Raw genomic sequence first — 26,378 nt, 5'->3', positions numbered from 1 at the left:
ACTCTGCTTGGCTCTGTATCTTTTGTTTCGTCTCATTCGGTGGATATTGATCGACTCCAGGATCTGTTCTATACTCTCGAGGCATCTCAAAAGCGTACGGAAACCAGGCAAAGTATGCTGTTCTTTCTGCTTTGCACTCAAAAACTCATCAGGCCTTCTTAGAACTCCCAGAGTTATATGGAAGACGATACTGCATTCTTTCCACTCGAGATATTCCCATTTGGACAGGGGACAGATTTTGGATACAACGCATACACCGACTTTGATGCGGACGGCCCGGGCGAGTTCATAAACGCCATTGGATATCTCACCGCTCTCATGGTCGACATGACTCCCGAGAGTGACGCCGCCAAAATAGCGCTCTTCGTGATATTAAGCACGTCTTTTCTGTGTATTATCGTTTTCTGCCTATACTTGCTGATCAGCTACCTCTGGCGCAAGTGGAAGATTTACTGGCAAGGCAACCGCACGCATTTAAACGGCGTGCAGAAGTTCCGGAACTTGTGGCCACAGCAATCGACTGCCGACACTAATCTGCCCTCTGGCGATGGTCACTCCTCTCCCGAGCAGTCGCGCAGGCTCCACTGGAGAGCAAAGGTTTGGGAGAAGCTGTCCGAAAGAAGGGCTGGCGCGTCGGGTTCGGGTTCGGGGGTTTTGCAAGACAGCGTTCTTGAGCCGCCCACGCCTGCGGCGACGACCGATAGCCCTCGATACGTCGGCTACATGGTCTAATCTTCACACCTTCTCCCTCTATTGATTTCACATGTTATATTTCTTTCCTCTGCGGCTTAAACAAAGGAGAAAAGAAGAAAAAAAAACCTACGAGACGTGCGGAGATGGTGGACCAGACTTGAAAGACGAGAAAACACCGGGGCTCGCAATCAATGACGTTCAGTTTGAGTTACTTTTGATCATTCGAGTTATTTCATATGTTGGTAGAACAATCTCAAGAAACTTTGAATACTCCGTTACGACAGAATCGGGTCTGCGGAAATGTGCAGCGACAGTACGAGCTTGCGACTTGCGCTCTCATGATCAACTTGGAGTCATGCCCACATCGCTGGCTTCCTGGCGCAAGAGGCTTGCAAGCCTCGGAAAAAGAAATGGGAAACGTGGGTAGTCCTCATGGGTATTTTTGCCCTGTTGTGACTTCTTGCCTCTACCAGAACACATAGCTGTTGCGAGAATGCTACACGTACAAAATTTGTATCGGTCGTCTCAGGGAGTGGCGTGAATTGGCGAGCCACCCAGTAACTATATATTAAATCTGATAGTGATCTTAATATTTCTCGTCGACTAATTTCTTAAAGAGTTCAGGAAGTTCTGGTGAGTTTCTTACGAATCATTGCATCTACATAAACAGGTCAATGGTTAATATGTCAAACTCCTCGGGTAGGGCAGAGTGTCTTCAAATGGCGCGCCACAGTGAGCATAAAAGCTTGAGCGTGTGAGTGGACATCTCCCTGGCCCATATAGTATCAAAAAAGGCAGACCCTTTCACCGAAGCGTGATTGGTTTAGTGGTAAAATTCTCCGTTGCCATCAGCAACGTCGGGGAGCCCTGGGTTCGATTCCCAGATCACGCATCGCATATTCTTTTTGCCCTATCGCCAACTAAGTTCCTCGACTCATAGTTCTGTTGATTTTTTGTTCCCTCCTAACCCATGACTCGGGTTCTCTTGCCTGGCTGTATTTTTGCTGTGTTGTGCACCTTGGTCAGTAACTCGTAGCTGAGTGAAAGACTGCGTGGCGCGTATGCTGACTTATAGTACTGCTACACGGCGGTGATACCCTGCACATCAGCGCTTCTTGTTCCTTCGGGGCATTTGGGTCCCATATAGAGCTGCAACTGTCAATTATCCTGGTTCAAAAACACGTTCGATTGCACTGATTCTGTCTTATGCTTGTATTGATAAGTGTTACAAGTCATATCCGTAAAACGGCAGCGGAAATACTAACATGGCCAGCCGTAATCAACTAAGCAGACAAGAAAACCAAATACGCATAAAAGATCCACGAGTTTGTCCCAGACGCCAAAAAGTCGTGCTCCAAGTAGAGAAATACATGGCCGCTCTTGCTTCATTCCCAGGCAAAATAAAACATGGATTCGTAGCGGCATGCTTCCGAGTACGCCGCCTCCGACAATCTTTCTCCATCCTTCTCATGCATGCGCTTCATTCGTCGCACATCCGAATCACTACTGCGGTTCGCTCATGCCAATGTGCCCCCAGCCAGTCCATGCAGCGCCTTAGATGATCATCTGGGCGACACCGGCGCCACCGAGCGTCTTGCTGCCGATGAAGGCCTGACCGCGAATTGCAGCGAGGAGGTAGCAGAGACCTGTGAGCAGGAGGAACACGGCGAGAACAATGAGTGTGCTGGTGGTAACGGTGAGGCTGATGAACTGAATGGCGGACATGATGCCGTAGGCGGCAGCGCGCAGGTAGTTTGTCGAAATCTTGCGGACAAAGGCATCAAACTTGCCCGACGTGGGGCAGATGCGCAGCAAAAAGGGCACCTCGATGAAGAGGATAAATAGCGCCGAGGCCCTATTGGCACCAAGATTAGCGGTGGGCGCCTATGAACATGGGCGTGTAACGTACAAAGCTAAGGCGCAGAAGATTATCTTGAGGGGGTGAATGGTGAAGATGTTGGCGATGCCAAGCGCAACGCAGAGAATCATGGACAGAATTCCGAGCCTAGATGAGCTAGATTAGCATATTGGCCTTGCGTATCTCTTCCCGCGGTGGTAGTTAGTTTCTCGGTCGGCAGTCCCGGCTCGGGCTCGCCAAGGCCAGGTGTTTTTTCGCAGCGCGGGTCGAGAGGGATGCCCTACCATTGTGCATAGATGCCTGGAGAGCGAGCGGTTAGCCGTAAGGACAGATGAGAGCTCTGATAGAATGAAGCTACGTACTGAAGTTTCTCGTTTGAAACTCCTCCTTTAGCGTCATGCTGGGCGAGACTGTGTGTTGATGTTGTCGTGGGTTCGGTTGGCGGGAGCTCTAGCTCTAGGAAGCTGCAGAGTGTCCTCTCGGCGAAGGGGTGGGACTGTTGAGCGCGAGCTGCAAAGCAGGCTGTTGTAGATGGTGGCGTTTGTACAAAACCCGACGATGCGACAATAGCTAACGGTATGGATGTGAAGCGGATGGGTAAATTCGGTGCGAAAGACACAGGCGGTGATGATGGAGGAAATGCGTTTCTGGAGGCGTTGACTGAGAGATTACGCAGTTGCGCACGTAGCCTCTTTGAGGCTGGTTGGGGTCGACTGTGCTACCTAGGTGGACGCTGGATACCTAAAATTGTGAGCAGGTGCCTTCAATATCTAGGTACCAAGTGTCGGGGGCGCTAGGCATCGACATTCAGGGACCTGACGGGCATGGCTACAGTGGTCGAGGTACCTCGTCGGTCGTGTGATGGCAGGCCAAGATGCATGTACTTTTTCTTCACTGAGTGGGCTGAGTGGGGTAGGTACCTACCTACCTACCTAAATAGCGATGGCAACCAGCTGGAGAGAGCTTCACCTAAGGTACCTACCTATTTATGATATTGGTAATGCATCAGGCCATCTCTGTTGCCAACACACAGGGCAGCTAGCAGCGGCACTATCGTCGTCCACGGATACCTGCAAGCTGCAGAAACATGCATATAGGTAGTAAGATGCCCGCCGAGTAAACTGAGAATTGTTGCAATACTTCGTAGTTAGTTGCTGCACCACGCTTGTGCACTGAAACAGGGTCCGTAGCAGGAAGATGGAGGAAACCTGTGACCCCCGTGCTCCATGTGTTTGATGGATCTATTTAGACGAACGGACAAACAGGTCAATGACGGGCATGAGATGTCAAGGAGGAAGGAATATTAATACCGATAGGATCCACGTTTCAACTGCATCGTCATTGCAGCCTTGATTCTACTCATGACGGAGCGCCCTCTCAGCCTCTGCAAGCAAGACATGTCATCGACAACAAATGAATACACTGCAAGGCCGACGGAAATTTTGCCCTTCAAAAAACAAACCTTGAACCTGAGGAGCCCAAGATCCACACTTTCTTCAGGAGGCACGACGGCGCCTCTTGCGGGCTGCCGTTTTTGGTAGGCAAGCGGCTACGACTAGGTTTTTACTGTGACGGTGACTGACAGTGCTAGGCGGTGCGTTAGCAGCACGCCAATCCTACAGTGGACTAGCCTCTAAACGTCACCTGGAAAAAGCCTAAAAAAGCCAGTAAACCCCCCCAAATCACCTCCACTGGGCTGCTGGTGGTCAAGCTTTGCTTGCAGCTGTCGTCTCCTTTTTTAAGCCATCGACTTGGTGACTTCGTGCCCACCGACCGTTCTCTTCGCTTTTCGGCCTCGGACGGCCCTCCTTTTCGTTCCCTTCTTCCTCGTGGGCCTCCTCTTCTTTTTACTATCTCCTTTGATTTCGTCGCCTTGTATCCCTACCCCAGTAACGGCCTGGATCGCTGTCCCGTCACTTTGCTCCCTCTACTTTCCTTGTATGGCCGGTGTACCCCCTCCTCGACGCTACGGCACACGCTCCTTTTCTCTTCGACGATAATGCTGGCGTCACCTGCTTGAACCACCTTGTTCGTGAGTCTGCAAAAGCCCATCGACCACTTTTCTTAGTTTGACTCACGCATCTCAGCCCCCTGGTTCTCGTCAATCCTACGCAAATACATTGTTCGTTGTCACCGTCCATCTCAAGTTCGTCCCTCGGAACGCTTCTGGGCCGCGTGTGGCCGTGTGCCGGATCTCCCTCCGCCATGTCCGGAGTCATCAGCAAGCGCCAGCAGGCGCGTAACGAGAAGCAGCTGCAAGAACTGGTTCAGACTATAACGGGCAATAATATCTGTGCCGACTGCTATGCGCGCAACCCAGGTATGTAGCTGCTTTATAGATGCTACTGATCGTATTGATGCTCTAAGCTAACGGACACTAGCATGGGCGTCTTGGAGCGTATGAAACTCTCTCGCTGTCGACTCACAAGAATGAACTATTAATGAAAACCCGACTAACAAATGGCCTCTTTCCTTTAGTTGGGCGTATTCCTCTGCATGCGATGTGCAACCATTCACCGGAAGCTCGGCACCCACATATCCAAAGTGAAATCACTGAGTATGGATAGTTGGTCAAACGAACAAGTCGACGTAAGCCACCTGAAATCTGTGCAAGTTGCGTCGGTAACACAAACTCACCATGTCATGTAGAATATGCGCAAAGTCGGCAATGTCGCTTCCAATCGAATATACAACCCAGACAACAAGAAAGCCCCTGTACCAGTCGATGCCGACGAGGCTGATTCGGCCATGGAGCGTTTCATACGACAAAAGTACATGCACAATGTCGCAGCTCAGACCAGCAAGCCAAGAAGCCCGATATCCGACGAGGGCACTCCACCCCCGCCGCCGCCAAAGAACTCCAAGTTTGGCTTTCGCGCAGCGTTTTCACGATCCAAAAACGTACTCGACAAATCACCCAACGGCTATGCGCCGGCCTCACCCCCGTTAACCAACAAGCCATCGAAGGTCTTTGGCGCCACTGTAGACTATGAAGCTCCGGATGACACGGAAAAGAAGTTGGCGAAGCTACGAGACATGGGCTTCCAAAATGATCAGCGAAACTTGATTGTCCTTAAGGGGGTAAGTGGCAACGTTGAGCGGGCTGTCGAAGCCCTGGTGCGACTTGGTGAAGGAGATCAACCTCCACCTGCGCCGCCGAAGGAGAAGACCCTTCGCGCCACGAGATCCCTCACCCCAATGATGCCCAACTCGGTCGGACTTACAGGGGGCTTGAGTGTCGTCAAACGATCCGAGACTGACCGTCCGACAACATCTTCGACTACGTCCACGAATCCGTTTGACATGCTGAACCGCGCACAACCTCAAACAGCACACTCTACGGGCTCGTTGCAAAACACGAATGCCTACACTGCCCCTACGAATCCTTATGGCTTCCTGTCTGCGCAGGCCAGTCCTATTGACCAGGCCTTCCAAAATCTGACGATCTCTCGGCAGCAGACGGGGGCTTCTTCAAACGGGACTGGATTCTCGGTGCCAATGCCGCCACTGCCGCAAACGTACGGGCACTCTGCGCCAGCCAGCCCGCAACCGCAGCACGGATTCGGGTTGTCTAGCAATGCAAGCTTGCCAGTTCATGCACAGCAGCAGAGCAGCTTGCAGCCACAGCAGACCGGGTACAATCCATACTTTTCGCAGCCGGGACATGCCATGCCACAGCACCAGTACCAGCCACAGTTTTCTGCGCAGCACGGCATGACGCTGAACATAAACCAGATGGGTGGACAGATGGCTTCGAACCCGTTTCTGCGATCACCGACGCGAGTAGCGTCACCGCCACCGCTGGGTCAAATCTCCGAGACGGCGACTTTCAGCACTTCACCTCTGCCACTTGCCTCACCTGGGACAAACCCATTCTTTGCTGCGCAGTCGAGTATGCCATCGCCCGGCGCTCAGCAGCAGCAGCAGCAGTATATGCAACCACAGCAACATGTGCAATATATGCAGCCGCAGCAACATGTGCAGTATATGCAACCGCAACAACATGTGTACCAGCAGCAGCCACAGCAGCCACAGCAGCCACAGCAACAGCAACAGTACGCGCAGCAGCCATTCCAGCAGCAAGTATTTCAGCAACAGCAAATGTTCCAGCCGCAGCAAAACCATCAGCAACATTTTGCCCCACGGCACGACAAGGCATCTATCATGGCTCTGTACGGTCAATCGCCAAAGCCGCAACTGCAATCTCAAGCGCAGAGCATCCCGGAGAATCAGGCTGTGAGTGCGTTTGCAGCGCCGACCATGCCTGCAACAATACAGCAACCACGCAGCGCATCACAACCGCTACCTGGAACCAATCCATTTGCGGCCAGCATGCAGCCGGCTCCCGCTCCGACGGCAGCCGCTGCGACGGACGCATACAAGACTGGGCGGCAAATCAGCCGCGAAAGCATGAATCTGGGGCTAGACATGGCGTGGACTAACAATGGGCGGCACAGCCCTGATGCTTTTGCAAGCCTGAGCGCGCGGCATGTATGATATAATGAGAATAGGATACCAATAATACCAACAATGTGTAATCAAGCGCCATCAAGGTTGATGTGAAAGGTTGGACGTGGAGATAAACGGTGAGATGGTGTGAGACAGGCCCCTGCTATGCATGTGAGAGACACTCATTGGTACACGTTGGTGTAGTCACAGGCATGGCGTAGGTGGCAATGATGGTGGCTAAATACTGGTGTGCCAAGACAATTGGGTATGGTTAAGGTGTGACAAGCTCTGGTCAGCATGATGCCAATTGCGCAGACAATTGAAGAAGAAAGGACGTTAACGGTCAAAAATGAAAGCCCCTGGCACTGGAATAGTGTCATCTTATGTTCTGGCTCACGAGACTCTAAAACGCCGGGTTAGGCGATGCATTGCAGCGTGTCTTGGCGGTGCCAGACGATTGGCAGATTTCAGCACCGATAGAGTTTGGAGCACGTTGGCTCTTTGTACCTTCTGTAGTGGTATAAGCGTGAATGGTACAAAGCGTTTGCTTGGGCTCCGCGGCAGCCGAAGCAATCAATGTCTGAAAGACCGCTGCAAAAATGTCAGTACTACCTATTAAATTGTTAGGCGGGCGCCATGATCCATCGCCCCCGCTCGCTAGCCTGACTGTGTAGGTAGGTGTGGTATGTAGTGTGGTCAGCAGACCATTTTATTAGGGGGGTCTTGTCCGCCACGTCGAAATTCTTCTCTCCTCTCACCACAACGTCTCTCGCACCGCAACCCTCCCCAAACCGCTCTACATTGCTCCAAGCATCGTCACTTTGTGACTGCTATACGGCTGCACTTGCGTAAAAGGATCGATCCAATTCGAAAATCCAAAAGCACAAACCAACCTTACCGATTTTTTTGGCCCAACAAGTCAATCGCCACCGAATCCTCATCGACCACTCCACCTCGAACAATCAACGAACCCTCTTCAGACGCAACGCTGGAAATCCTCAACAATGTCGCCCATGAACAAACAGAGTAATCACAGTAGTAGTAATTGTGGCGAGGACGTTGCTCCCCAGGTCAACGTCCTTGCCTCTTGCTACATTGTCGGTACCGCGGCCCAGCTCAAGGGCCTCCACTACTGCACTACCGGGGTCACAGGTACGCACATCATCACCAATTTCCAACTTGCACCGCATTTTACCCGAACGTACTGACAAACAACCGTAGGGGCGGAGTGGTATTCCTGAGGTCCCTACCTCAGGATTCCCCTCCCCACCAACAAGCCCCCCCCTCGCCGCAATTACTTCGACCAACGAGCTCGCCCTCTTGCCCAAGCAGCAAACCAGCAAGAGGCGCGACATCCCGGGCAGCCGTCGCCGGGATCGGCGAGGGGGGGCAGCACACGTAATCAGGGAAGAATGTGAGAGATTCTTTTGCGAGACCATGAAGACAGCATTCCGCGGTGAGAGGAACCTGTCGATGCATGGCTCCGGCCTGACCGGTGCTCATTACTTGCAAACGCCGCCGCCAGAGAATCAGCTGCGCGCCCGTGCCGATAGCAGCACCAGCAGCGATTCCTTTTCCTGGCAGTCTGGCCATTGTCCGTCCACCAATGGAGGCAGCTTCGAGGTCGACGCCTGGATGGAGGTCTGGGATTATGTCGGCGGCGCCAGCTTCCGCGCATTTCTAGCCAGCAGTGGCGGCGGCAATGACGACGACGGAGAAAAAACGCTCTTTGTCTTTTTCGACCTTCAGGGCGTCATGGGCCGCGATCTGAAAAAGGCACTCATGGCCCTCATTGAGCTCGCTGACGGTCCTCTCGGCTGCCGCAGCATTGTGACGTGCATGGACCGCCGCATGCCCGTCGATGAGGCTCTTGAGCTTACCAAGAGCCTTCAGTGGGTTGGCTTTGAGATGACGACGCTCGACCACTGGGCCAACGAAGTCGACGTGACCAGTAAAAAGTGGCTCTTTATGGGCATGGAGCTGTAGAGGTGACGCTCCAAGTGGCTCATTGTTTTGTTGGCAGTCTATTTGACTGAATGTTTAAATATGATGAAATTGCCGATTTGCTTTTTATTCTTGCAACTAAAGACTCCATGTTTTTGTTTACATTTGCTTTGCAGTCAATTGAGCAATTGCTGTCTTTAATCCTCTGTTACCGGTGTTATAATGGCAAGTCTGACGGCTGATTGCACAAGCCCTTGTGCGACTGAATTCAGCTGTACCCTAGCCTTTTGGTTTTTGCAATTCTCTGTTTTCAGATTGACTAATTTTTGTACTTGGTTCAAAATGAAGTGCTTGAAACACGAAAATGGCGTTTTATTATCAACTGACTACTTTTTCAACATGGCTTGCTGATGGTATACCGTTCTGTGCAATAATCGTCGTGCTCGTTACGTGACGTGACCTCCGAGTGACGGCACCATGCTGATGCTTTCGTCGTGAATGCAGCTCGAATTTCGCAGTGCGAGTGTTTCGTAGTCAACGTGTCTATATATCATTAAAAACTGCGGATCCCGGTCCATAATATCATTCCATCCATTTCTTGCATTTTGCACCTATTTCTTATAAATCATCCTCTTCAAACTTTCTCACGACCAGACCCTTTTCCTCCAAATAATCCTTGACCTGTCGAACCGTGTACTCGCCCCTGTGGAACATGCCCGCGCCGAGGGCCGCGTCCGTCGTGGTCTCGCAAAACACCTCTTCAAAGTGCGCCGGCACGCCCGCGCCGCTCGACGCAATGACGGGAATCTTGACGGCTGCCTTGACCTGCGCGACTAGCTCGAGGTCGAAGCCAGAGTTGGAGCCGTCCTTGTCGATGCAGTTGAGGAGCAGCTCGCCGCAGCCCATGGCCTCGACGGCCTGGGCGAGCTCAACAACGTCCATGTCGCGGATCTCGCGGCCGCCCTTGATGGTGCAGGCGTACCAGCAAAACGGCTCGCCGCGAGGACCTGGCGTGCGCGTCTCGACGAGAGCGTGCCGCGTGGCGTCGCGCTTGGGCACGTAGACACGCTTGGGGTCGACGCTGACGACGACGGCCTGGTTGCCGTAGGCGCGCGCGATTTGCTCAATCGCCGTGTCGCCAAATAATTTTTTCCCGAGCGCGTAGTACTGCTCGGCGGCGATGACGGCGTCGGAACCGATTGATACCTTGTCGGCGCCGGATTTGAAGTACATGGTGGCGATTTCGAGCGCCGTCACCTTGGTGCCGTCCGTGTCCACCGTGTCGCGGATGCCGCCGCCAATGGTGAGCGGCACGAAGACGGTGCGCGACGTCTGCCGCAGCACCTCGAGCATGGGCAGGTCGGCGACCGGGCAGTCGCGGAAGGAGGTGATGTTGAGGAATGTCACCTCATCGGCGCCGTCCTCGTAGTAGCGCCTGGCCATTTCCACAGGCTTGCCGAGATTGCGGACGTTGTTGCCCTCTGTCTTTTCGCGCACATCGTACTGGTCACCCTTTGTGACGACGAGGTCACCCTGATCGTTGGCGCGCACGTCGAGGCATGCAATCACGCGCCTCGTCAGGCCGTCTGTCGGAGAGGCAGCGGCAGTCTTGTCCAGGGGCGTGCCGAGGCTCTCCGCGCCGGCACCGGTGAGAAACGCGCGAATAGTGCGCAGGCCGGCGACGCCCGACTTTTCCGGATGAAACTGCGTCGCGTAGACGTTGCCCTTTGCAATGGCGCCGATGAAGGTCTCGTCTCCGTAGGCGCCGGTGGCGACGGACCAGCCCTGGCGCTCGAGCACGCCCGGCGTGTAGGGGCACTTGTAGGAGTGGACGTAGTAGTACTTAGAGCCGGCGCGCAGGTCGTACATGTGGCGGCCGCGCGTGTCGGCGCTGTTCCATCCAATGTGCGGAACGGGCTTGTCGGCGTCGGCGAAGCGATCGAGGGACGCGGCAACGACGCCGAGCCCTGGCACGTCGGGGTCTTCGGCGGAGCCCTCAAAGAGTGCCTGCAGGCCGACGCAGACGCCGAAAAAGGGCTTGCCGGCGGAGATGTGCTGTCGGATAGCGGGCAAGTAGCCGGCTTGCGAGAGTTGTGAGAGGCAGTGGCCAAAGTGGCCCACGCCCGGGAGGATGAGCTTCTATGCGGTCGTCAGTGACGGGAGGGCAAGCTGCAGAGTGATTGCTGATGGTGGCCGTACCTCGGCCTTGGGCACGTCTTCGGGAGACTTGATCCACTCAACCTGGTATCCTAGTTTCTCAATAGCATTCACCAGACTGCGAATATTGCCCGCAACGTAGTCGAGCAGGTGGACGGTCGGCATCTTGGGCGGGTTCGTTGTCGTCGCACGCGCGGGGTGATGGAACTGGATGGAGGGGCAGCGGCGAAGACTTGTGAGAAGGCGCAAGGGTGTGCAGGACGAGATCCGAGATCCAAGTCTATTTGAATGATGACAAAGGCATAAAATCGAACCAGGCACGGGTTGGGGATATATGGATTGTCGAGTGCAAGGATGAGAGGTCACCAAAAAGGTGACTCAAAGATTGGCGTTAATCAAGGGTCCTGAATTTGCGCTCCGGATAGCGGGGCAGTTGCTCGCTGCTGGATGATGAGCAGCCTGGGAGACGGCGCGAGAAAAAAAAAAATTGGCGTTGAACAGCGCCTGCATCGGCGCGCTCTGGCAAGCTCCACAACAGCGCAGCATCTTGATGAATGCATGAATGAGAACTCGAAAAATGCTCTACCTTTGACAGACTTTGCTTTTGAAGCAGTGAATGTTCTGGTCCACAAGCCACGATCATCCATTCGAATCACGACGCGACGCGACACGATACGACTCGACGCCTATACACGCCGACCGCCAGCACCAGCTCATCATGGCAGAGAGCTCGGGCAGTGCTCAAGATGCGTCGGCGCCTCTGGTTCTCGACGAGGCTCTCGAGCAGATGCTGCAAGACGACCAGGAGGAGTGGGAATACGAGTACTCTACTACAGAAACCGAGGTGGGTGTGGCAGACTGATCGGAGCGCCGTGCACATGCTAACGCCAGGCTGCCCAGACGTACTACCTTACGCTGGAGCTATCGTACCCCGAATTCAAAGGCACGTCTGCCAAGATGAATATACACTCGCGCGGCGGATACTATAAGAACTGGCAGGATACGCCTGCTGGTGCGGATTCGGCCAACCGTCCGTCCGGCACGGTGGGCTCTCGCGGCGCGGGCGCAGGCGCGGGCGGCGATGCACAGATGAAGGAAGAGGACAGCAGCAACGATGAGATGGAATCGGCCACGGCTGAGCCAGACGACCAAGATGGAGGCACTATGATTGATCCGGCGCTGCGCTCCAAGGGTAAGGAGCCAGTACGGGACATTGACTTGACGCGGGCGTCAACAGCAAGAGAACCAACTACAGAGCCCACTGCGACTGGTGATCTGCCTACTCGTGAAGAGGAGCCCGAAGTACGAGACGAAATACAAATACTCGAGCTGCACTCGGACCACCCGCTCATCTCCTACCGTGGACGGCTGTTTGAGGGCGAGTGGGCGGAGATTATTGGCACCGAGGCGCTGCTCACGCAGCACGACTCCACTCAACCGCTACCGGCGCTGCGGCGCGTCCCTGGCGACATTGATTTGCTGGGCGCCGTGTCGTCGCGCATCGTCACCAAGGAGAAGATTGCGACGGCGCGGCGGCAGCAGGAGGGCGGAGCAGGCACCGACACGTTGGCAGCAACGCGCGCCGCGTGCAACATTCAAGTACCGGCAAGAGGCGGGGGCAAGGACCGAACGGGGGCACGACGGCAGCAGGCGCGGTTCCTGGAGAATTTGATGGCGCTCAAGAGGATCAAAGGCCAGACGGACGAGGTGACGGTGTACGCGCTCGACGGCGAGGGCAAGGACTTTGACGATAAAAAGGATCCGGATTACAAGCCGAGAAGGAAGAAGACGGTACCACCGACGGCGGAGATGGAGGCGGAGGAAGTGGAGGCGAGAGGACGGGACAGTGGCGGTGCGAGACGAGGTGGGCGGCGGTCGGCGGCGGCGGCGGGGGTAGGAAGAGGGAAGCAGAGGGCGGTGATGCCGCAGACCAAGTCGACGCCGACGCCGGTGCGATGGGAGGATTTGGAAGAGGAGGGAGTAGATGAGGGAGGCACACTGGATGAAGATGAGGATGAAGAGATGTCTATGGTTTAAAAGTGTGTTGTGGAATAACGATTTACGAAGACCATGTATGTATACTAGCGATATCAATGTACGAGATTTTGTCGGGAGTGGTTGATTGGGCAGGAGCAGTGAATGCGGTCAGTAATTGTCCGACTGCGAGCGGATGCGATGACCGAATTGAACCAAAATGAATAAATGAAATAGTTGTCGTGATTTTACTCTGGTTTGCCGGCCTCGTCAGGTTTAGTGACGCGCCGACCGGCGACGACAGCCTCTGAGCTGAGAACGTGGGGGGCGGCCATGTGGCGCGACGCCGGGCCATGATTCGCCGACCGGGCCGGGCGAGTGATGAAAACGGCGGCGTATATAAGCCGGCACACGGCGAGGAACACGGGATAGAAAACAGGGGTTGGGTTGGCAGCAAGGGCCACATTTTCGCGACGAGGATGGTGTCATAGAGTTGCGGCGCGCCCAAGAGGGGGGTGCCTTCTAACTACTTAGTTATTGACTCGCAGAGTGACGAGGGAGGGAAATCGGGTGAAGAAGGGAAAGATATACTGAGCATTACATTTGTGAGAAATAAGGGTTCTGACATGTGAAGCACAGCTCTTTCGCTATGTGAAGAGAGGGACGTGTCCGATGCGCATCGCATCTGTGCGGCGGCGAGATTTACTAGGTAGTTCCCAGTCACCAGTACGGAGCACACTGGACGGATGGTGACAGGTGCCGCCGATTTGGGCAGACATTGGGTGGAGTGGAGCAGGGATATAGGCAGTTGAAACTCTGAGTGGGTTGGTGCTGTCTAGTACAGTGGTGGCTGTGTGACAATGGTTGCCGCAGCTGCTGTAATTCGGCATGGGCAGTCATTGAAAGAAATTGGGGGGTTTTCCATAATTTCTTCCACATTTTGTTATTAGAATGAGAGCAGTCTACTGAGATGCGCACTTAATCGTACATGTACGGACACGGATATGCAGTTTCCGTATGTGATGTGCTGTTCCCCACTACAACCGGCAGCGGCCACTCGGGTTTATTCCCCACCAGCCCGTTTTGACCGTCCCAGCGTCCAGACCCTCTCCACTCACCAGGCACGCACACTTGGCACCAGACACAACCACACCGTCAACCGTCGAGACCGTCTTGCGTCTTTCCTTCTTCCACCATCGCCGGCGTCTCCCTCCACAACGTGGGCTACTCTGTCGTTGCAAGCCGCCATCTTCACCCAGTCCCTATTTTTACACCTTTAATACTATCCTCTAGATTTTGCCTTTCTCTTTCTACAATTCATCTCACCCCAACAGATTGCGCTCCGTCCTAACTTGGATCGACAGCACCACTCAACGCAAAAGGCGGTGCACAGGCACCCGCTCTACAAATCTCTCGTCATCGGCTTCCCTCGCCCGTCAGCACCACTTCTTGCCATATCCTGTGCCCGCTTCTGACGTTTTTTGCGACTGCCCCTCTCCATCATCATCTGCATAGCCATGAGGTAGCGTCACTCGCGACTTTTTGTACACATCCTTGTCCTGCATCAAGACACAGTCGTTACCCGACAAACATCACCATCCATCCTTACTCAGCCACCTCTTTTTTTTATATACCGCGCCATGTATTGGATAGACCGCATTGTCATTGCGACGATTGCCTTTGCCGTCCTCGTCTATGTACTCTGGGCTGCCCCCCGCTACCTCGATCCCACTGGCAGCGATCCCGTCAAGCAGGAGCGCGACCGCCGATGGGTCAACACAAGCCCCTACTTTGTCGACCGCCAGGCCTGCCGCTGGCTGACCCTCTGCGGACTGCATCACCTCCGTGCCGACCCGGCCAGCCGAGACTACCGTCACAAGCGGCATGGCCAGCACCCGCTCAACCCTCCCGTCCCCGACGTCGGCCGCGGCGATAGACCCACGTCCAGTCGAGAGATCCCCGATTACGTCTTCAAACACGCGCCGCTCGTCCACCTCTATTCGGGCGAGCAGTTTTGGCCCTCAGACATGCGTGACCACATTACACACATGGACGTCCAGCTCAACTCGACGCTCCTCGACGACGCCGCGCCCTGGGACCTCGATACCATGGGCAACCTCAACAAGCTCGATGGCAGCGTCTTCCTCTACAGCAAAAACGATGTCGAGAGCCGTCCTTCCTGGCTACACAGCCGCTACAACATCCCCTCTGCTTTTTCCCGTGGTGCCGGCTCGGCGTCGTACGAGTCCGCTGATCCGAACGAGAGTGCTTTTACCACCACGCCTCACCACCCGCACACGCGGCCCTCCGACTACGGCCAGTCGCGCGGTGTACACGGCCAGCCCACGCGCCAAAAAGTGCTCGCCGGTGCCGCGCACGAGCAGCCCGGTGCCGGTGCCCAGGGCCACAAACCCGACGCTCATGGCTACTCGGCCGCGCCTGCCGTCCTGGTGCTTGTCGACAAGGACGATGGCGTGCTTGACGCCTTTTGGTTCTTCTTTTACTCATACAACCTCGGCCAGACGGTCCTCACCATGCGCTTTGGCAACCACGTCGCCGACTGGGAGCATTGCATGGTGCGCTTCCGCCACGGCGTGCCCCAGGGCATGTACCTCTCCGAGCACGAGGGCGGCCAGGCCTACGCCTGGGAGGCCATGGAGAAGCGTAACGCGACTTTCAAGGGCGTCCCCAACGCCGCTGAGCGCCCTGTCATCTATTCGGCCATGGGCTCCCACGCCATGTACGCCACGCCCGGGGACCACGCCTACATTCTGCCTTTCAAGATGCTCAAGGACGTGACCGACGAAGGCCCCGTGTGGGACCCGGCCCTCAACCGCTATGCCTACTTCTACAACTACACAACCGACCATGACTATCGTCCCGACAACGCCGCCGTCGCCCTCGGTCACACGTCCGCCACCAATACCGGCGACATTTACGACAGCCTCACGCCCGCCGCGTCCAACCCCGACGCACCCACCTCGTGGTTCCACTTCCGCGGCCGTTGGGGCGACGGCGTCTACCCCCTCGCCGACGTCCGCCAGTGGCGCCTCTTTGGCCAGTACCACTACGTGTCCGGCCCGCAGGGCCCAAAGTTCAAGAATCTCGGGCGCAAAAAAATGTGTCTGGCGAAGAGGTGCCGCATCCGTCACGAGCGCCATGGCTCAGGAACGTGGTATTAACCACCCATCCGTGGCAAGTCTCTGACAAGTAACGAATATTGAAGAATATATAGAGCAGCAGCAGCATGGACGACATTGACTCAGCGAATGTTTGTCCTTTTTATTTGATACCCCCCTCCCAAACGTTGCAATCTTTGGATTGATGAGCGAGCAAAGACAAATATTCTGTACCTAGACATGTTTATAGAATGTGCAGAAAGGAATAGAAGAGATATATTTCTCCATATTATCACACAGTCAGCCATCGAGTTAGGTACAGGTGAAGAGGTGGACATATTGATTTGTCATTTGTGAATACATGCCAGTCTATACTGACAGATGTTTTGGAGTTGAAATGTCGTTTGTATACATTGCTCCCATGCTAAAATATCCTATATAAAATCCGCGTCATGTATACATAGATACATATGTATATGACCCTTGGTATCTCATCACATGCACACCGTTCCTACCAACCAAAACCAGTCACCCATCATGATGTGTCCAAAAACCAGAAAAAAAAAAGAGAGAGAAAAAAAAAGAAAGAAAAGAAAAGAAAAAAAAAAAAGAAAAGAGTGAATTCGCTAATCCTCATGAATCAAAAAGTCTTCCTCCTCGTCCTCGTCCTGCTTAATCAGCTGCGTGCTCGGATACTCGCTCGGCTGACTGCTATGGTCGCTCTGCGCCCCCAGCCCGCCGTCGCCATCACCACCGTCGGGATCGATATTCTCCGCGTCGCCGGACCGCGGCACTTCATCTTCGATGCCGGGCCAAGGCTCGTCCTCAGGCATGCCGGGCCAGCCAGAGCCCGGTAAGAGCCGCAGCGGGTGGTGATGGCGTGGCTGCGCATCCGTCACCATATCGACGCTGTCTGCGTCCCCCTCTTCTTCAGCCTCGTCCTCTTCATAGTCGTCGTCCGACTCGCTATTATAAATTTGAATGTCACCCTCTTCATCATGGTCAATCAACATTGGAACAGGCGCGGGACGACTGCTACTGCTGCGGTGGCGGTAATACTGCTGATGCACCTCGAAGCGGACCGCGCTGCCGCTGCGCGCGCGGTATCCATTTTCCTGCGGCTGCGGTGCGGGGGCGTTGCTGTAGGGCGTGGCGTAGGCAAACGGCGTCATGCCGCGTGCCGGCTGGCGGTCCTGCGCGCCGCCGCCACCCCAGGGCATGGGACTGGGAGAGTGCGTCCAGCGCGGTGTATGCAGCGGGCGGCTGGGGGAACGAGTGCCGCGTCCATTCTTCATGATGCCGCCGCCGACGACGCTGACGCGTGTAGCGGGGGATGCACGTCGGCTGTTGGTAGAGACGCGGCGTTGAATCTCAGCGGACGGGTGGCGTGCGGCGGACACGGGAACCGAGCCGCTGTGGGCATGCGGTGGGCGAGAGGACGACCGGGAGCGGTTGTTGTGGTTGGCAAGTGGCGAGTGCTCGCGGATGACGGCGGGACTCTGCGATCGCCAGCGCTCAATGAGCGGGAAGCGAGCGTGTGAGGGCGAGATGGTGGCGGGCGGCCGCGACTGGCGTAGACTCATCGATGTGTTGACGTTGGGGGGCTCGTCCATGGTGTCGCTCCAAGTCCAGTGCTCCTCGAGGGCGTCGGCCTCGGGCACCTGCTGCGAATCGTCAAAATCGGGGTACACGCGCGTCAGCTCGCGAACACGCTGCCAGGTCCAGCCGGCCTCGTAGGCGGCGTAGTCCTGCAGGTAGGCGTCCGGGTGGGTGATGAACAATCTAGGTTCAGACGACCGCATCATGACGGAGCCGAGAAACTGTACATCCCACAGCGCGGGTGTCACCATCTCCGCGGGGCTCAGGAAGCGGAGACGCGAGTCTCGGTGAATCTTGCGCAGGGGCAGCCACGACGACTGCAGGCCAATGAAGCGCTCGTAGCGGGGGTCTGCCGTGTCCTGGCGGCGCGGTAGGATCTGCATCTCGCTGAAGACGCTGCCAAAGGCCGATACAAGGGCCATATGCACGCTGCGGGCATCGGGCCCGTGGACAGAGATGGTTTTGACGAGACCGCGGCTGCGCAGGCGCTTGTTGGTGACGCTCTTGTCGCCGCAGGCCTTGGGCAGAAGCCACTCGGCATCGTGGTCCGGCGTGGCCCAGTCACCAAAGACGGGAGACTGAGACCGAAACAGGGCGGCGCTGTTGGTTTGTGGTACCTGGGTCCAGTCGTCGTTGCTGAGAGCAGAATCTCGTCTGAATTGGTGCATGTTTTGCCATACTTTCTTGAGTGGAAATGGCAGAAAGACAACCTCAACCTCCCACGGTTGGCTGGCAGAGGGTAGAATGGAGTGCAATTGTGAAACTTGGGTCTGAAGAGCCTGCAGTTGATTCGTAAACTCGCGCACATTAGCAGGACGCGTTGTGGTGCTGGTAGTAGCAGATATGACACTGGCCGTAGTTCCATCGTCATCATGGCGCTCCCGGCGGCTGGCGACAGTGTCATTATCGTTGGCAAGCTTCTCCAACTCTTCCACTTTCCCTTCTAGATCGGTAACGCGTAGGTCAAGATGTTCGTGCTTGTCCACACAGTCGTCGTGGGCAGCGGTCGCAGCAAAAGAGCCCGTTTCGAGCTTGTCCAGCCGCTGCTCATGAACAGACAAGGCGTCAGTCAAATTCTTGAAGCCTTCCTTGGAAGCCAAATCACGTTCCAAGACACGGGGCTCAACTATCGTAGAAACACCAGTCATAGGTGTCCCAGGCGCCTGCTCCGCATGAGCGGGAGCTTGCTGCGTGGCTTGGCTATTTGGCCTGGTTGTCTGACGCAGCGGTGATTGTTTGGGTTCTTTTGCAGTGGCAAGTGTATGCAGGCCTCTGCCAGCGAATGGTCGGAGGTACTTGTTTTGTACTGAGGATGTGGTCGAGGCTGTCTTTTGAGAGAAGAGGCATTGAGGTGGTATAGAGGGTAGCGCATTAGGCTCATTGTCTGAATAGACAAAATCGGCCCAATTGAGAGTGTCCGGTAGGGACGGGGCAATGGGAGGAGCTACGTTGGGTACATTCATCATCTCCGTGTCGTCGGGAAAGTCGTTGAGGAAGGAAAGCGGTGGAGGCCCCGCTGATAGATTGGCCATGTCGAGCCCAGGAATGGCGGGTGGCACCTTGAATGAGAAGTCAACGACTGGACTGAGAGGTTGGCGCCCTGCGAGTTTGGGCTTTTCGTTCTCCTGACCCGTAACGGGCGTGGGCGGGGGCGGCGCGAGAGCTTCGTCCGGAGCGCGGTCGTCGTGGTAGCATGCGTGATGGTTGCACATGCACCAGCCGGCCGAGCTTGGCGCGGCATTATCGGCGGTATGAAGCTTCCAAAAGCGTCGGCAGCCGCAGCGGGAGCCGGCGGTGCCAGGCGTCAGGTCGACGAAATTGCAGCCGCCGCGCGGCATCGGGGAGAGATTGGTCTTCGGGGCATTGTCGGTGTAGACGTCGAAGAGCCGGGAGGGAGAGTTGGGGAGGGGAGCGGTGGTCATGGCAGCTAATTGTGCGGCAATGACATGCTAGATGGATGTGGTATCGGGACCGGTACAGCAAGATGGGTGGTAATGGTTGAGCAGGATATTGCGGGTAAGTCGTTGCGGCGTAAATTCATGCGGAGGAAGGCGTGGTGATGATGAAGATGATGGTGGCAGCGTAGTGTGGTGCCGCATTGACTGAAAAGGTAATTACTGTATGATGAAGGTAGCTATCTGGCGAGATGGCTCTGTTCGGCCAATGAGCCCAGCTAGAGCGCGCAGCTCATGGTTGCTGCGACGGATGGGCGAGAAGAGCGAGAAAAAATTAGGTGGGAAACTGGCGTCGCGGTCGCGGGTGCGGGGGTTGCTGCTTATATACGAAAACCTATCGCTGGGCGCTGGGCGGTGGAGAGCGCCGGCAATGGAAGGAAGATCAGACGTGCAAAGCTTGACGATGATGTGAAGAGGTGTGTGAGAAGGAAAGATGTAGAATAGATAGTGAAGCCGACAAGCGCTGGGAACGACCAGGGCGTGGTCCTCGATGGTGCATGGTGGAGGTGGAGAGATGCAAGTTGGCGGATTGGCGGGTTCGACGGATGGTTAAGCAACCCGACCACAACGTTGACACTGACCTGGCATAGAATGAAGCTAACACCCAACAGGTGAAAGAAGTCGGGTAGCAAGCAAGGCATCTACAAGACAAAAAGCCACGAGACAGGGACGCGGGCCTCGTTTCTACAATGCCGTTAATCGAGGCTTGTACCGGGGAAGTGATGATGTGGGCGCCGCAACTGGTCCGGCCGGCTCCCTCTGAGGCTTTCCCCGGCCACCCCAACAAGTTTATCATTTACGTTATAAGTAGGCCGTAGAAAGAAAAAGAAAAAAAAAGGCGTCTGTCCCTCCAATCAGAAAGTGTTTCTGCTTTTTTCGTCGTTTTGCAAGTCTCGCCCGTTCAAACTATCAGTTTGGCCACCCAAGCAGCTCATAAACCGGTTCTAATAGCGTGTACAGTAGAACAGCCCAACTTTGTCTTGACATGCAAGCAAAAAAAAAAGGCGCACACACGCTCTGCCTAGATCGTGACTCGAATCCATGACTCCCGTTCTCTCCTTGGTCAACAATCACACCCTTATGGTCTCCTGTCCTGCCCCAGGCAGCTTCGAGATTGCCCGCTTTCACGCGTCTTCCCGCACGGCGCCATCTCCTCCACACCATCTTCTGAGTGGCACCCCCCCATCTCGCACAGCAACGCCTGACAACCCTGACAACATCGGCCCGCGTAACACGGCGATGCCCATTCCGGGCAGCGAGACGGCAGAATCAAAGAAGACAACATCAAGATTGTATGCATGTGCATTCTCCATAAACCGCGCAAAGAATCACTCTGCGCTGCGTGACGAGTACAAGTTAAACTCGCAGTCATTTTCTCCACCCTTGCTTCCCGTCATCCACCTCCTCACGCTCCTCCACCAAGCTTGCATAGCACCACACCACACCACCATCACCACCACCACCATCAACACTACCAGCACCAGTGGTCCACCACCACCAAATCATCCGAGACAACCCTGCACACTCTTCCCTCCTTGCCTCCCTTGCGTGTCGTCGCCAACGCCCAACATGATAGGACACTCGCCAGCACGCCCCAATGCAAGGCACACTCGCGGCGCAGATGGCTGGCTGGCTGCCCACCTTTTAACAATAACCGCAAATGGGCCTCACCTTGCCGGCACAAGCACCGCTATCTAAGCATTGGGGGGTGTGGCAAGTGCAATCCATTCGATAATAAGCTAGAAGCGGCCAAACCAAGGCTGCGCGGCGTTGGGCTCTCGAGCAAACTCATCGATGCCTCGCAAACCGGTTCACGTCGGAACACGCACGCACACACGACGCGCGCACGTACACACACCCTCACAATGCTGTCGACTCTCCTCCATCTGTGTGACTCAGAAAACACGTCGCACAAGATGTTGATTCTACGCATCATCAACGATGCAGAAATTATGAGCTGATCCCCCAATACCCAATACCTGCTTGCTTCGTTATTAAGCCCAAGTTATGCGTTTTGCCATGTTTAGTACATACCATACACATCACATCCACGCACATCGTGAACTGCGTTTTTTTTTCGGCAATTGGCGTATATGACATTTCGAGTCACTTTCAACCGTTAATACCCACAACTTCCCAGATGCGCCGCGCGCAACTGTGTCGATGGCGGTGAGGCGTTCCGTTGCGCCGCCGCCGTCGTTCGCCGTCCATGTCCATCTCGGCGCTACTAACAGGCATCAACACATACGCGCGGACATGACTTACACGGCACAATCAACAGTACAAATAAGTGTATCCTTGACATCCCAGCTCGAACACTACGTATTCTAGCAGCCCAATTCCCTCAATTTTACTCGGTCTGTCAGTCGTCTTGGCGAATGTAGAAGTAACAAGGTTATAATACTCATAGGAACGGCATCTATAGATACTGGAGGTAGAGTATATATAATATGCACCTCGTTTGTCTGTATGCAAGAGACCAATAAACCGTCCAATGCTGACAAAAGTGCTATAAAAGTAGTTGGAGTAGAAAGTAATGTGAATAGAAAATATGCACGGTGCGAAAATGCAAGCACATAAACCAAAACGCCGCCTTTGCTAATGTACATGGCCTAGCCTCGGCCCCAGATGCGATCGTCATGTCCGTTAAAAGTGTATATAATGCCCCATTCACACCTCTCCCCAGCTCCCTGTCGGACCTTGCGGCCCGACCATGGAGCCTGTGCCGAGAGAGCCGCCGATATCCCAGTAATGCCGAGACGACGTGCTGCTTCGGCGCGTCGACCGTCGTGTGCTCTGGCTGGCGCAGCTGCTGCGCGGCCTCGCCGCAATGGGACTGCTCGGGGTGACGACGGCCCGAAACGAGCGCCGCTCCATTGGCCGCGCGCGCGCAATCAGTGGGTGGTGCTGGCGGACGCGGGCCACGCGGGCCGCGGCGTCCTGCATGCTGGTCGTCGCCAGGTGCGCCGGTGCGCTGCTGGACGATGACGATGACGAAGAGTTGTTGCGCGAAGTGAAGCGCGAGATGAGGTAGCGAAAGACGAGCTTGATATCCAAATCCCGCTCCCACTCGTCCTTGGAAAACGCGCCGTTTACCTCGGCCTCGTCGCTGGCGGCCTTGCCAGGAATAGGGATTGGAATTGGCTGCGTGTTGTGGCGGTTGATCGTGGGCTTGAACTCAGGTGCAGAGGGTGGCGTACTGGCGGCAAGATCGAGGCTGGCTTGGTCGGCGGCCTCGGGAATAGCGGGCAGGCCGGCATAGGGGAGAGGTATCTGCTGCATGCGAGTGTAGGTAGAAAAGGCGCCGGGGTGGTGCGGCGAGAGGTGGTTGACGAGCCGGCCTAGCTCGCGCGAGACCGACTCGAGAATACGTAGCTGCCACGACTCTTCGTCTAGCGACGTTGGTGGTTGCGCCGTGTTGAGCTGCGATGCACGCGGCGTGTTGGATAGATCATCATCGTCGACGACGGCTTCACCGAGAAGAATGTCCAGCAGCCTCTCGTCGATGCCGAAAATGTCTTTGACCACGGTGCGGGTGATTCGGGCGAGGAAGCCCCGGTCTTCGCTGGCCGCCTCGGTGGCGGTGACATCATCATCATCATGCCAGGTCATGTTATCGTCGGAAGACTGAGACTTTTGGCGGCGATGCTTGGCAACGAACGACTTGCGGCGACGTCTAGTCTCACGCTGCACTTCGTCGAGGAGCACGCGGCTGTGTTCCAAGCGCCAGGCCTCGATCCGTTCACGCTTGGCCGCCTCTTGGGCATCGACAGCGGCATCTGTCTCCATAAAGGCATCTTCATGGTCAACCCGTAATCTCTTGGGATTGAAGCGCTCAAACTGGTAGATTTGCTCCTGAGCGTCACGGCCCAGCGCGGGTCTGTCGAGGCGGAAGGAACCTAAGCCGTCGTGGGCGGGAAAGACGGGCACGGCGCCGTGCACACTGTTTCTGTGAGAGGCGACGTGATCGCCGGGCTGGGAGCGGAACTCGGGCAGGTGGCTGTCGAGGCTGTCGAGCTCCGCGTCATCGTCGACCGAGATGTCGTCGACGGCGGAGGAGGCGAGCGATAAGCGGAAGTCGTCAGTCTGAGAGGACCTGGCGGCCGTGTGGAGGCTGACGCGCGAGCGGCCAGGCGTTTCGACGGAGCGTTCAGATTCGCTCAGGTAGGAGGCAGTGGTGATGTCGGTCGGAGGGGAAAAGAGTACCCATGATGTCTGTGACTGGTCGGGCTCTCTCTCCTGAAGAGCTGCGAGCGGCTGTTGGCTTGACTCTGCAGCGACAGACGGGCGGGTCACCCTCTGGGCGGGCTGCCGTGCGGGCTGCTGAAAGGCCATGATTTTTTAAAGGCAGCACTGAAAAGTGCCGTGCCTTTCAAAAAGAGGTTATAATCAGAATGGCAGTGGCTATGAGGTTGTGCAATGTGGCGATGGGTGCTAAATATGGCGTGCAGTCGGGACAGACGTGGGGCGTGGTGACGAGACAGATAAGGCGTGACGGGGCGAGGTCGGACGGTTGTCGGAGCGCCGCTGGGCAGCTCGGGGGTTCGAGGTGGGCAACGCGGCGAGTCAAGCAAAACGCTATGGTTGAGAAAAGGGGGGATTTTTAGGGAGCAGGGGATTATGGATGAAAAGAAAAGAGGGAATAGGAGGATGCAAGAGATCTGTGAATTGGGCTGGGCACAGGTTTCCTTTTGTTGGGAGACGGGAGCGTTTGATGGCGTCGAGGGGCGGGGGGACAGAGAGCGACAGAGGCGACACAGAGAGGGCGAACCTGGTGCGTGCTATCCTGTAAGACGACAGATCGACCACTGTACGCAGCAAGCTGCAGCACAATGTGTGACTTGGACTGGGCAGGCGTGGTCATGGTGGGTCCCTTTCAGTGGATTCTCTCTGCGATGGGCGTTGCTCGCGTGCCGGATACAGGAGTCTACTGGTAAATAGGTATCATTCATGCGTTCAAGCAGCAAGAGTAGAATTTTGGAAAATGCTCGCGCCTTTGATGGTGAGTTCTTGTCATCATCATCTTCATCACTACTATTTCTCCATCTTCATTTGCTCGTTTTTGTTCCAGCTGCCTTCTTTCAAAAACCTTGCCAACATCGCATGACCATGACGCTGTCCTGCTGAACCGCTGGGCTGACCGACTGGCCCCCTCTTCCGAGATACAGTGGCTCCCGCGCTGTGAGTGGTCTTACTAGACGACATCATGGTGGCATCACTCAGTGCCAGATGTCGTTATCAGCCCTCTTGATTCCCGTCCTGCTTTGGGGCAGTCATCCTTAGTTATCAATGTATCATTCCTCGCATCAGCATCTTTCATCAGTCAAAGCTTGTTCCCCCTCGTACATGAACCCTCGGTCCGTTCCCGGCTCTGCACGCCCCGAAGCGCTGCACAAACCCAAAACAACAAACGTCTCTTGAATGATGCGCCCCCAAAGAAGTAGTCGAAAGACACCGCCCTTTTCTGCTTCGCGTGCTGCCAGCGCCGCCTTTTCTGCAGCCTTTGCTTTTGCGATTCCCCTGTTCATTCCGTCTCTTTCTGACCACCCATGGTTGGCCACCAGCGCTTGTAAGATAGCTATCTTACAACTTACTAGCGCTAAAGCTACTTGGCGTTGTTTGCCACTTGTCTGTACGGATTAGTGCGATGTGATTCCCATCTGGTCGTTGCCGTTATGTTTCAGTGATAAATTTGACGGGGAACAGGGTCTCGAGGTTTATGTACCGTCCTCCAATTGCATCTGACCAAAGTCACCCTCTCTACCTCGCTCGAACGGTAGATGACTCGTAAGCAACGGCGCTGCCGCGTTTCATTGTCTGCTCATTGCCTTGCTCATTAATTACACTTTTGAGTGAGCACCACGACTAAACGCGGCCTGCAATCAATTGCCATCTATCATGCTAGCGCCTCTCAGCGTCTTTCCGATAGGCTGGCACTTTTGGCACTGTATCGATTATCTCACCGGCCTGTATCGCCAGGCGTCAAAGTCATACCCCTCATTGACCTACTACCAGTCACATTCTCATCTCCTCGATCATCATGACTTCCGACTGCGATCGGGCCAATTCCCACAGGTGCCATCCACCGTAAACCGAGCCTGGCGGTCTGTTGATTCCCACCAACGCCCGACTCGTGTTGTATCGACGCCTGCTCACTGACCTGGTCCGGCGCCCGCTGAACCCTTTTTACCTTTGTATTCCACATAGCCCAACAGAACAGGGGCCTCGAGTCATCGTGCCTGATTTTGCTCTACTTACTTGCAGCCTACACGGCACATCAATGTCCTGTTCCCCTTGGACCCCCATCGCTGGCGTCCATTGGCTGGTCCAGAGGGTGCTGACGGAATAGCGTCACCCGCTGTAGGGTCAGGTGCCCAGCCTGCCCGCCGCGCCAACTTGAATCCACTCGCCACTTCACACTTCACCTGTTGATGGACGTTGCGGCTGTAAGATGTTCACCAACTTCACGACGACTGGCTACTGATCATCAGAATGACTGTACCGTCTAACGATCCTTAATTCACGGCCTGAATAGCTCCCAACGTACTCTGACCAACACCTCCATGCCATCATTCTTCGTTGCCATTACCACCACTGGCTCCACATCCCGCCAGCCTGAAACTTCCTCAT

General features: G+C 55.4%; 8 protein-coding genes across 8 annotated transcripts; 4 read left to right on the top strand and 4 right to left on the bottom strand.

The window, feature by feature from the left end:
• Positions 1 to 2,247: 2,247 nt before the first annotated feature.
• On the bottom strand, positions 2,248 to 2,950 carry BBA_05423 (clathrin-coated vesicle protein, putative; the record flags this gene model as incomplete). The annotated part of the gene is made up of 4 exons (XM_008600520.1): positions 2,248 to 2,548; positions 2,603 to 2,698; positions 2,836 to 2,851; positions 2,914 to 2,950. 4 exons carry the CDS (start codon positions 2,948 to 2,950, stop codon positions 2,248 to 2,250), a joined length of 450 nt encoding a protein of 149 aa, XP_008598742.1.
• A 1,806-nt stretch (positions 2,951 to 4,756) lies between these two features.
• BBA_05422 (UBA/TS-N domain-containing protein) lies at positions 4,757 to 7,048 on the top strand (the record flags this gene model as incomplete). Its single annotated transcript, XM_008600519.1, has 4 exons — positions 4,757 to 4,871; positions 4,933 to 4,949; positions 5,030 to 5,140; positions 5,201 to 7,048. 4 exons carry the CDS (start codon positions 4,757 to 4,759, stop codon positions 7,046 to 7,048), a joined length of 2,091 nt encoding a protein of 696 aa, XP_008598741.1.
• Positions 7,049 to 8,004: 956 nt separating this feature from the next.
• BBA_05421 (ornithine decarboxylase antizyme) lies at positions 8,005 to 8,986 on the top strand (the record flags this gene model as incomplete). Its single annotated transcript, XM_008600518.1, has 2 exons — positions 8,005 to 8,145; positions 8,222 to 8,986. The coding sequence occupies 2 exons, from the start codon at positions 8,005 to 8,007 to the stop codon at positions 8,984 to 8,986; spliced, it is 906 nt and encodes a 301-aa protein (XP_008598740.1).
• A 576-nt stretch (positions 8,987 to 9,562) lies between these two features.
• Positions 9,563 to 11,266, bottom strand: BBA_05420 (imidazoleglycerol phosphate synthase; the record flags this gene model as incomplete). Its single annotated transcript, XM_008600517.1, has 2 exons — positions 9,563 to 11,083; positions 11,144 to 11,266. The coding sequence occupies 2 exons, from the start codon at positions 11,264 to 11,266 to the stop codon at positions 9,563 to 9,565; spliced, it is 1,644 nt and encodes a 547-aa protein (XP_008598739.1).
• Positions 11,267 to 11,819: 553 nt separating this feature from the next.
• Positions 11,820 to 13,138, top strand: BBA_05419 (uncharacterized protein; the record flags this gene model as incomplete). Its single annotated transcript, XM_008600516.1, has 2 exons — positions 11,820 to 11,945; positions 12,002 to 13,138. 2 exons carry the CDS (start codon positions 11,820 to 11,822, stop codon positions 13,136 to 13,138), a joined length of 1,263 nt encoding a protein of 420 aa, XP_008598738.1.
• Positions 13,139 to 14,715: 1,577 nt separating this feature from the next.
• Positions 14,716 to 16,257, top strand: BBA_05418 (vacuolar protein sorting-associated protein; the record flags this gene model as incomplete). The annotated part of the gene is made up of 1 exon (XM_008600515.1): positions 14,716 to 16,257. The coding sequence occupies one exon, from the start codon at positions 14,716 to 14,718 to the stop codon at positions 16,255 to 16,257; it is 1,542 nt and encodes a 513-aa protein (XP_008598737.1).
• A 563-nt stretch (positions 16,258 to 16,820) lies between these two features.
• BBA_05417 (uncharacterized protein) lies at positions 16,821 to 19,715 on the bottom strand (the record flags this gene model as incomplete). The annotated part of the gene is made up of 1 exon (XM_008600514.1): positions 16,821 to 19,715. One exon carries the CDS (start codon positions 19,713 to 19,715, stop codon positions 16,821 to 16,823), a length of 2,895 nt encoding a protein of 964 aa, XP_008598736.1.
• A 2,703-nt stretch (positions 19,716 to 22,418) lies between these two features.
• Positions 22,419 to 24,083, bottom strand: BBA_05416 (uncharacterized protein; the record flags this gene model as incomplete). The annotated part of the gene is made up of 1 exon (XM_008600513.1): positions 22,419 to 24,083. The coding sequence occupies one exon, from the start codon at positions 24,081 to 24,083 to the stop codon at positions 22,419 to 22,421; it is 1,665 nt and encodes a 554-aa protein (XP_008598735.1).
• Between the last annotated feature and the right edge of the window lie 2,295 nt (positions 24,084 to 26,378).

The sequence above is a fragment of the Beauveria bassiana genome, assembly GCF_000280675.1.
Source record: "Beauveria bassiana ARSEF 2860 unplaced genomic scaffold BBA_S00014, whole genome shotgun sequence".
NCBI classification, from domain to species: domain Eukaryota; kingdom Fungi; phylum Ascomycota; class Sordariomycetes; order Hypocreales; family Cordycipitaceae; genus Beauveria; species Beauveria bassiana.
This window is presented reverse-complemented; position numbering and strand designations above follow the sequence as displayed.